Source organism: Rhagoletis pomonella, unplaced genomic scaffold, assembly GCF_013731165.1.
Source record: "Rhagoletis pomonella isolate Grant_MI unplaced genomic scaffold, Rhpom_1.0 Rhpom_scaffold_00001, whole genome shotgun sequence".
In the NCBI taxonomy this organism is placed as follows: domain Eukaryota; kingdom Metazoa; phylum Arthropoda; class Insecta; order Diptera; family Tephritidae; genus Rhagoletis; species Rhagoletis pomonella.
The window spans coordinates 55,053,295-55,064,817 of NW_023458555.1; the positions used below are offsets into that span (position 1 = coordinate 55,053,295).

Consider the following 11,523-nt stretch of genomic DNA (forward strand, 5'->3'; position numbering starts at 1 on the left):
TATATATATATGTACATTAGACTGCATCACTCCCCATACCAAAAAAACGGTAGTATTTTTCCATAGGAATTATAAAATCTATTATATTTTAAGACGTCCACCAAAATATTTGGGAAAAATATTAAGATTTAAGTGAGCTGGACCGATTTGAAAATACCTCCAAAAATGGTATTTTTTATGAATAAAAATAGTTTCTTCAAGATTTTTTTTGAAAAAATCCCCTCAAATTACAAAACGGTTTAAGCTTAAAAAAAACTGCGTAAAAATATTTTTAAAAAATTTAAAAAAAATTTGAACGGAATCGTGATAATGAGATTTTTGATGCTGTTTTTAACTTTTTTCAAAAGATTGGTATAAGAAAAACTTGAATAACTGAGCCTAAAGTCTCCCGATTTAGACTTGTGAGATATCATTGGAGAGGTATTTTCACACCCTTTTTATTTCTTTGCTAATAAACTCATTCAGACGATGGAAGAGAAAGGTAGGATGAAAGAACGTCATTCAAAGTGGAATTAAGATGTGTTGGTATTCGAAAAAACAAGATGGGACACGAATGACGTTTTTTTTTGGCCAGAAATAAACATAGTGCGAAAATACCTTTCTACTGAGATCCCATAAGACTAAATCAGAACATTTTTGGCCCAGTTATTCAAGTTTTTCGTAAACCAATCTTTGAAAAAAGTAAAAGTTATTCATAAAAAGCTTCATATTTGGAGGTATTTTCAAATCGGTCCAGCTCGCATAAATCTTAATATTTTTCCGAAATATTTTTGATGGACGTCTTAAAATATAATAAATTTTGTAATCCCGGCGGAAAAACCGCAACTTTTTTTGGAGATGCAGTATAATGTACATATGTATGGATATGGAGACATGGGAAATTTGCGTAAACAAAGAATAGAGGCTGGTTCACATACAACTTTGCCGTTGCGTTGGCGTTGAATTTCAAAGCAACCGTCCACATAGCCAAAATTTGCCAACGCTAAGAGCCGACAAACATATACACAAAGCAGAAAGATCGCTGCGTCGGTCGACAGCTGTTGCAAATAAATAAAATTATATGACATGTTTTTTTCCTTTTAATTAAATGAGGGCAAGAAATATAATTTTTCATGCAATTATTGATATGAAATATTAATTTATCTCTCGTTAATATGTTAATTTAGTGGCCAAAGTAGTCTCTGCCAAGCTTCATTGTAGAACGCATACTTTTAACGTGCGTTCTGTCAAACCAACGCCAACTACAAAGTCAACGTGAAAGTTCTATGTGGACCAGCCTTAATTATCAAATACTGTTTAACACCCCAAATAGTAGTTTGTATTATACTACATACATATATATGTATGGGGACTAAACCTGGAACATTCATTTGAAAATGCTAATGTCCTACTCATTTAAGAAATGAAAGACAAAATAATGATTTTTATAAATATTATATTCTCATTTATACATATGTAACATAGTTACTTAGCGGAATTACTTAGTAATTACTTGAATGTAAGAATACAAAGACAAATTATTTATCAGAAGCATTGCCCCTTACGCATTGAAAAAAAGTAATAAAAGCTCTCAAAGAAGCAAAATCGCTACAGCGAAGAAAGGGTTTGAAAAACCGCATAAATTCAAATCCGCATAACAAATAACCGCATAAAAAGAGACGTTAGTGTGTAAGTTGAAATTTTATAAGAAATTATTGAACATTAAAAAAATTATACCTACATACATAGATATGTATGCACATATGTATGTGCCTACCTAGTAGATAAAACTGGTCAAAATAGCACGCATCTATTCTGTGCATGAGAATATATACATAAACTAGCATTACCCAGTGGGCTTCGCACCACCATACATAAAATGTTTTTTTTTTATATCGCAAGAAATTTTTCATATTAAGTTTTCTTTATAGAACTCGTAAAATGTTTAAACAGTTGAATTAGTTGATTTTTTTCATTCAGCATACTTTCTAAAGATGTCACAATAGCCTTTTCTGTACTTTTTTAAAATTTGATTGTGGTGGTCACCTATATACAGGTAAGGTGAAAGAGCCGATAAAAACTTGTAATTAAACTTTGATTCTTTAATTTCCATTTCAATTTTTTACGCTAAATAAATTATGCTAAAATAAATAAAGTTAAAAATGTTTTTCCAGTTCCTCCTGTAGCATTCAATTTTTTATTATATTTTCGTCCAAAATGACTTGCAATTCGATAAAAAATTGATTGCTAAAAAGATTTGATTTGAACACAATAACGTACAAAATAAAATGAAATAATTTTTATTTTTATTTCGGAAAAAGAAAAGCAACGTTTAATTTAATACAATTGTATACACAACATTTTTTGTTTTATTTTGTGGTGCATAAATAAACAAATTTTTTGGCGCTACAACTCTCGAACATGTAACTCCACACACCTGGAGCGTTTGCCCTTGGGCTTTGTTTACGGTCATAGCAAAAGATAGCCGAACAGGATGTCCGTTGGTATTAATGGGATGCGCGGTATTGGTACAATTTCACCTTTTGCTTTGCCAGTGAGAATTGTTGCTTGAATTAAATTTGGCATCAATTTCTTCACTGAAAGTCTCGTCCCATTACAAAGTTTCGGTGCATTAAGATTTCGGAGAAGTATAATCGATGAACCAACTTTCAAATTCAAATTATGCGGTGCCATGCCTGGTGGTTCCAAAGAATTTAAAAATTCGACCGGATAATTGACTGCGTCTTCATCATTCATAGCAGTATCAATGGATTTATACGTTACCGAATCACCTGGCAATTTTTCCTGGGTGTGGAAATTAATTTCATTGACATTGATATTTTTTGGTGCTAAAATTGCACGTTCTCGTAACCAATCATGGTTATTGTAGTTTTGAACAATATTTGGGAAAACGCGATCAATGAGTTCTTGTTTTGATGATACAATTATGCAAAAATTATTCGGTAACATGATAAACCCATTTTGATCACTTGCAATTTTTCCATCGCCAATCTTCAGCAATTGCTTTGAAAACTCACGTGCTGATGAATCATTTTGAAGACGCACACGCATATTGGTCGTCAACGAAAGCCTTTGTACGTGTGCCCACAAAAATGAACTTTTCAAACATGCATTAATTTCATCAGCTGGTGTTGATCTCGGAATAACAGGCAACGTTTGACGAAAATCACCAGATAACAATATTAATGCACCGCCAAACAGCTGTTGACTCTGTCTCAAATCTTGCAATGTTGGACTTAAGGCTTCCAAAGATTTTTTATGGGCCATTGGACATTCGTCCCGTAAAATAATCGATGTTTGTTGCAAGACTTGACACAGGGACGGCACATAAATTAAATATGATATTGTTTATTCCCAACGAAGTAATAACCTTAAACGTCGGCATAAATCCATCTCTTATAATATTTGTAGCTCCAAAAGATGTCATTTGAAAGCATGAATTGTATTTTTTAATGTTTAAGAGGAAATGCTTCGACGTTGGTGAATTGCCAAAAACCAATGAATGCAAAGGTTCTGGCGGAAGTTCTAGCACCGTCAATTTGACTTTCCCACCAGCACAGCACATACCAGGCGTTTCGTTTCTGAATTTAATTGCTTTGCAATGTATACATTCTATATTCATTTGGCCAATGTAGGCATGCATGCTGTAATCAATGGTGGCATCGTAATTGAAGGCCGCGCGTTCCATTTGACGTATATCATAAACGGACGTACGCCCACGACGGTTTCTTGGTGCTTCACTATTAACCGACTGATTTCTCCGTCTGTGTCGTTGTGTTTCCACTTCATTTCGTCGAACACGATCTTCTTCACTTTGTGATCTTCGATTTAACGCTGTAGCATTTGATTGACGTGAACGTCTGCCAATGTTTGCTCGTCTTGCACGTGGCATTCTTTCAGTACAGTATATTACTAATTGAATGTAAAAGCAAAACATTGAAAATTATTTCAAGAATAAATTATAAATTTAATTCAAAGTTCAATGTGTGTACACATGGTTAACACTCACCAAAAGTATGTCTGTTCGCAATGAGAGCACGATATAAAAGAACTCAAAGCACATAAGAGAACTGTCAACTGAATTCCAACGACAGCAAATTAATATTAACATAATACACTTACAACCACAACAGTACAACAGAAACGCTCATAAGCGGCTGTGTATTCGTTGTTGTTTTTCCCATACAGGCATTTCGTATGAGAGGAAACCATTACTCACATAAAATGTCATAACTCAGGAACGGCTGCACCGATTTCAATCAAACTTCACACAAACCACCTCCTCAAAGATAGAAAACGCTTTTTGTGTCAATCGGTTCGGCGGTTCTTGAGTTATAAGATTACCAAGGAAATGTAACTTCTTTTTATATATATAGATATATATATACATATGTGTATACATGTATGTATGTATATACATACATATCTGCATGCGTGCATATAATCCTTTACTCGAAATTCTTAGTTGATGCAATTTTTATCCCATACATTTTTGCTGACCAAACAACCCGTTTGCCTGTCTAATCTGCTTGCCTCATTTGGCTCGCTCGTTTACTCGCCTCATTTGCCTCGCTCGTCTACTCGCCATGCTCGTCTGCTGCTGCAAATGAGTGCCTCGCTCGCAACGACGCCCTCGCGAGGGCAGAGCTAATGAGGTGCTCGTTTGCGTGCCGCTCTACTCTTGCGCTGCCCTCGTTTGCTTACTCGCTCGCTGGCTGCTTACCGCGTGCGCTCGTACTAAACGAGTGCTCGTTTGCAAACAGCCTCGCCTGTTCCTCGTGAGTTGCGCAAGCTCGGAGCAAACTAACGAGCGAGCGAGGGTCTAAAATGAGGCAAATCCGAACCCTGCTTTTGAGCCAATTAATAAAGTTTGCACTGAAGTTGCCAGCAAATTTCGTTGATTTTTAGCATTTTTTTTTGCTGACAGTGTCTTCCATATAAAAAAGTTATCGAACATAGTTTGTACGGAAGAAACTCTCAGTAAAAACAATACCAAAAATCAACTAAAAATTAATGGGCTGCAAATTGGTATGCAAATTTATTGAATTTTCCCGAGTTTAACACAAAGTTCAACAATTTTATTTTTATGTTTTTTCATATATTTAGTTAAACTGTATTTTTATAAAGAATAAAAAAAGGTTCATGTATTGTGAACAATTCTCTGTGCTTTAGTTGTGATAAGTTGCTTTGTTTTGTTGGCGTACGTTGTAATGGTCTCATGATCTCATGTTTTTATGTTTTTGTTTTTGTCTGTCAAAATAAAATTTCACATCGTTTCGCACGTCGAAATGAAAGAGAAGGGAGCGAGAGGCCCTCCCTAAAGTGTCCCGGTTTGGCAACAGAGATATCTGGCAGCCCCAGCTTATACGGCAACACGTTGTCTAACTCAGGTAATTGAAAAGGCATTGCTGTGTAAGCAAATAGCTCTTTACGGGTTCATGGCCATGACAGCTATTCCTAATGTTATAACTGCATGGAACATAAGCATGTTGAATCCAGAACTATAATGGCAGAACAAAGAGACGACAGACATTCGATCCTGGATAAGCAAAGGATTTTACGTAAGCTACTCATCTTCGTGGTGGGATACAATGAAGACAACATTGCCTCTAGATTGCAGGGAGTCTGACAGTGGTCAACTGAAAGTCTTATCTCATAGCTGTTAGGAACTAGGCTCTCAGAGGCATTGACGTTTTGGGCATTTAATACAGTGACAAAACCGATTACTAAGTACAGGAGACTAAAAGTTAAGCAGCGATCTGTCTGCGTAGCCATTATAGGAGCCATGCGCACATGCCCTACGGAAGCACTGTCATCATCACATACTATACTAATAGACAATGAGGCTTGCTGAAACGATTTGTATCTCAGCTACTTGATGAGCATAAGAAGCCGGACCTTCAAGGATTCTTGATAGTTTTAAAACCAATCTGTGTGGATCCCTCGTTAAACTCACAGTCAAAATGTTACCGAAAGTATCCTTCCAGTAGCCCTACAAGGTAATACTTTCTAAAAGGTAACTCATTTTCGTTGTTGGTGTTTTCGACGGGGCAGGAGTACGACAGCTACATATATGTATGAGCAATGTGTATTTTTAAAATATTTGAATAATTAAATCTATAGCTTAAACCTATTTTGGTACATTTTTTGCATTTTGGTACACGTTTTGGTACACAAAAAAACCAGTAAGTAACTAGTAAGTAAGTTTCTCAGAGCGTATGCGTACCTTAATCATACACTTGTACTACTGCTGTATGCATATGGCTGTATTAATGTTTCATACATACAAAAATGCATTAATGGAACAGTATTAAAATGCTACTTTTCTGATACATTTTAATATACGGGGACATACAAACAAGTAGCACTTACATATGCAAATGCATATCTTGTAAAAGCCCGTTTATACTGAAAATTGTATCGCACAACACGTCCGTTCACTAAAATTTTTGTACAACACTTAAAATATTACAAAAATTCCACTTCCAATTTATCAAGAAATGTACTTAAAACAACGACAACGTACATTCGGTTGCAATTCGCTAGAATCTGAATTCATTCGTGGAAATTCATGACTACGCATGAATTTTTCACACTAATTCACTCATATAGGAAACATGCTTCAAGAATGCATACAACCCATTTCTACTGGGTACATATGTTTACACGCAACATGATTCAATAATGAAAGGTTTTGTAAGAAAAACTTTCTCTCGCTCTAATTTTATCAATGACACTCCCACCCTACTCCCAAAAACAAAAACAGTGATATTTCTTTTCCAAATTTCTTTGCAGGTTTTAAGAACATTTTTAAATTTTTAGTAGTGAAACTTTTACTTTTTAAATTTGAAGAAATGTTTGCTCTTCATTCGCTGGCGACAACAAGACGAAATGGGTGGATTACACAAATCCAATGCAGGCTAAAGAGACGAAATTCCCTTAAATGCCGAAATGTCTTTGTCGATATTCGTGGAGACCTATTGATTCTGCCAAGGGGTTGTAAAGTAAAGCGCGCAATGGTTCTGGTAAATGAGCCAGCGAAGATATTTAGGTATTGACCTACACAACACAATCCTGCAGTGGAATTCTAACAATCGCTATGCTAAATTTCCATCGCTAAAATTGTCTAAATTAACAGCCGCGGGGCCTAAAAGTGCGCAATATGGAAAAGTAACAGAAAAAAAGTGTAATCAGGCAAATCTGGCGGTATGAGGGGCATGTAACTAAACGTTGCATGTTGTTAAGAGCGCCTGCTATTCCTTTAGAGACCTTTTGCGATCAAAATTAGCGATAGCGAATGCTGGAATCCGGCTGCGGGTGTCTCCGAATGACACTTTGACACAATATAATATTAGCAAACCGCGTCCATGGGGCCAATCGTAAAACCCGACAGCTCGGTTTAGTCAATGGCGCCATATAATTGCACACTTACGGCACTTCTCATTTGACGATGTAGATCACGTTCCCTGTGTAGTTAACAATATCGTATATACTTACAAGTATGGAATCCTATGCCCCTTTTTGTATATTCTCTTTCTAACAGCGGACGTGCCTGCCAAACTAAAAAGCATGATGGCGGCAGTGTTTGACAGGCACCTTCGACGATGCGAACGGCAATGGAAGGTAAGAAATGGAAGATGGATGACATGACAATGAAAGAAGTATGAAATAGCAGAATGTCGAACCAAAACGAATTTCAAAAATCTGACAATGCGAATGACGTCAAAATGAAAGAAATGCAAAATACCGAAATGTCGAAACAGAAGAAATAGATGACAGGTACGTGTTCAAGGGTTTCGTGCAACAAAAAGAGTTGTTGTGTTGCGCCATTCAATATTAAAAAAAAAGTAATGTGGTTGAATAAGCTTTTTTATTAAGTTGAAAAATTACATATTTCGCCAGCCAAAAAGTGTATAAATAAATATATAGCATATTGCTATAAGATGTATTTATAAAAAGGGTACATGCTTATGGCCTTATTCATAAAAAAGAAAATAGATGTAAAGTAACATTAAAAAAATCGATTTGTTTACTTTTTAAGAATTTGGGAAAAACATTTAACTCAAGTTTTGGTGCACCCATCTTTTTTCTGTTTATTATTTTAAATTTTTCTTTTCCTTAATACTCATTGAGTTTTCATTTACACCCAGCAAAAATCAAAATATTTTATAAGAAATTTGTTGACCGTTTTTCGCACACTTCTCTCATGCTTTTTTATCGTAGTTATTATTCTGTTGACATCTAAATTGCCATACATTTTATGTTGTTGCCAATACGTTGTTTTCCGGCGTTTCCTCTGTGAACTTTTATAACTACATTCATAAAAATATTACTAATTTTGGTTTATAATTTTTTTTCCATATTTTTATTGCTGAATATCAAAAAGGAATTAATAAATAATAAAAAGTTAGTTACAATTTTAGCGAATGGTTCTTGCAAATAATATTATTTAATGATTGAAATGACTTTTTGCCAAAACCAAAGCAGACGGGAAGGAAAAATAGTTGTTCATTAACGATTTGTCTGAATTATCGTTCTTGAAACGCATTACTGCTCACTAAATTTGTAAAAATAAAATTTTTTCACTTAATTATTATATTCTTCCTCACTGTGGTAAATTTACTCATCATCACAGCAGGGCGCAATCTTCTTTTCGATGATTATTGTATTGCTACTTTGAATTTCTCAATTTTGACAATTCTGATCTAAAAGTAAGCGAAACCTCAGAAACTTTAAATGCACTGAAATTCACTAATACCCACTTCCGCAAAAATCCCCTTATTTCGTATTTCCTTTGTTAAAAGTTATTGTAAATCATATATTTTTATTGCCTTATTAATAAAAAATAAAAATTTTAAAAAGCTTTTTAAATTGCCGTTTACAAAAATTTTTCAATTTATAAGCCTTTTTTAAGCTACTTTATTGTTTATGAATAAGGCTATTACAAATTAGCAGAATCAAAACACGTTCCTTATCGAAAAATTTATTATTAAGAAAATTTGCTGTTCTCACATTTTCTTTCAACATCCAATTCGACTTTTATTACTTTTTGTACAGATATGTCATCGCCGCCAGGACGGCGCAATCTTGTATTCTTTCTTGTCAAATATGCATTTAGATCTAACTCTCATACTACTATTAATGGTAACCATGAATATTCATTAAAATCGTTTCAATTCGTAATACAAGTAATTTACATACTGCTAGTGTAAATATATTTTTTAATATAAACTACCTTTTTTAATTCTAAAATAAATCAACAATCTCAAGATTTATAAGAAAATTGTCTTAAAAAAATACGTTCCAAAGCATCCCTGTTGATATCATAATTCAAATGCAAATTAGAATAGAAATTTTGATGCAAAAGTTTTTCCGCGATATTCATCATACAAATTTATCATCTTACTTGTCCGTATGTCGCTCTGGAAAGAAATATATTTTAACATTATATATTTATTAAAACAAATGCAAATTTACCTATTTTTTCCACCGGCAGGCACGAATATGATATTCAAAACAGAAGCAATGACAACGAATTTTACACACATTGTTGTATTTTAGCGCAAAACGATAAGTTTCACAAATATTTTAAATTATTGCCTGGAACATACACATTTATCGTTATTATTAGAAATGCAAGACTTGGCATGAATTTTTAATTTCTTTTTAATTGAATTCAAATGAATAAAAACACATTTTTCTAAAATATTTCTCAATTAACATTTTAAAGTTTTTTCTGAAACTTGAATGTAACTCTGTGCGGAGAATGAGAGAATTGAAAATCAGGTGATCTCAGCTGTTTTCAAATGTAAACAAACAAAATGGCGCTTTCCATACTTGTAAGCCTATACAATGGTTAACAATATATAAATTTATTTAAAAAAGGTTTAATTTAAAATTCCAAATGAAATTATTTTGTTTACAGCTCAAGAAAAATATTTGAAGACAGCTAATTTTCTCTTTGATGTTTGAACAACAAAATCATTAAATATAAAATTTTTTAAATTACAAAGTTGAAATTAACACAGTACAATAAACGACAGTAACACAAATACAAACCCTACAATACTCCCCCTTCTAGAGAATTAATGTTATATAAATTAAAAGTAACTCGTTTCTTATTTGATGTTGTGTTATTCATTGTATTAGTGTTTGTTTCTGGTATTAGTTCTGTTTCAATGATTGCTGGTTTTAGTCTGTCTATCGGAATTGTTTTAACCTCATTATCTACTTCAAGTTTGAAATATTTTTTGTTTTTTTCAACAACCTTATAAGGTCCTTCGTATGGTTGTTGCAATGATCTTTTATTAGTAACACGCATAAAAACAAATTTACAAGTCTCCAAATCCTTTGGTATATATACACCAGTATAAGAATTTTGATTATGCCTTAAATTTGATTTAACATTTTTAAAATGTTCCCGTAAATTGCCTAAAACTTCAATTGGGGAAAATTTTTCTTCAGATGGAACCACAAGTTCACCGGGTAGGCGTAAATTTTGCCCAAAAACCATCTCAGATGATGTGGCTGAAATACTTTCTTTATACATCGATCGTAAACCCAGAAGTATTATCGGCAGCTCATCATACCAATTGTTGATTCCATTTCTAGCTATTATCGTAGCTTTTAACTGCCTGTGAAACCGTTCTACCATACCATTCCCTTGAGGATGTATGCAGAAGTTGTAACGTGATGACTACCAAGCAATTTTGTTAGTTCCGAAAACAATTTTGACATAAACTGAGTACCCTGATCTGTAGTGATTTTTAACGGTACCTCAAAACGTGAAACATATTCTCTAAAAAATTGATTTGCAACCACTGCCGCTGAAATATCCTTTAATGCGTATGCCTCGGGCCAACGCGTGAACCTGTCAACTATTGTAAAAATCTAACGATGTCCTTTCGATACAGGAAGAGGTCAAACAATATCTAAATGAATATGATCAAATCTACTTTTGGGAATCGGAATTTTAATTACTGGAGATTTATTGTGACGATTAACCTTCGATTTTTGACAATTTATACATTCTTTTGACCAAATATTAATTTCTTTGTGCATTTTTGGCCAATAGTACTTTTTAGGCCTGGGTAACGGCGCAAATTTTTTGGCGCTGACACACTAACTCCAGCGCCACTGTCGGAATCAGCACAGTGTGTTGGCGCAATTGCGCCTCTTCAGGCTAAAGCTCATTTCCTTTATTGCTGCACGCTGCACCAAAGTGAATTAATACAAGGTGATATCGGTTGAGAAAAAACTCAAGTATACCCAAGTTCAAAACCCAAAAATACAACAAACCCATAATTTTCACATTCAGAAGGACCGCGACGAATTCTAGCTGTGCTGCACATTTTACAAGAGACATTTCTATTTCGGGTGTTCTTTGCTGGTTCTTTGCGACACCCGCTGTTGTCAGTGTTCCGGTGCTGAACTAAGGTGAATTAATACAAGGTGGTATCGGTTGGGCAAAAACAAGCCAAGTTCAAAACCCAAAAATACAACAAACACATAATTTTCACATTC

At 34.1% G+C, this 11,523-nt stretch overlaps 1 protein-coding gene across 1 annotated transcript; it reads right to left on the minus strand.

Annotated features, from left to right (window-relative positions):
- Positions 1–2,311: 2,311 nt before the first annotated feature.
- LOC118751547 (ATP-dependent DNA helicase pif1-like) lies at positions 2,312–4,123 on the minus strand. Its single transcript, XM_036486375.1, has 2 exons — positions 4,010–4,123; positions 2,312–3,912 (listed from the first exon to the last, which is right to left on the minus strand). The coding sequence occupies exon 2, from the start codon at positions 3,265–3,267 to the stop codon at positions 2,449–2,451; it is 819 nt and encodes a 272-aa protein (XP_036342268.1). The 5' UTR covers positions 3,268–3,912; positions 4,010–4,123; the 3' UTR covers positions 2,312–2,448.
- Between the last annotated feature and the right edge of the window lie 7,400 nt (positions 4,124–11,523).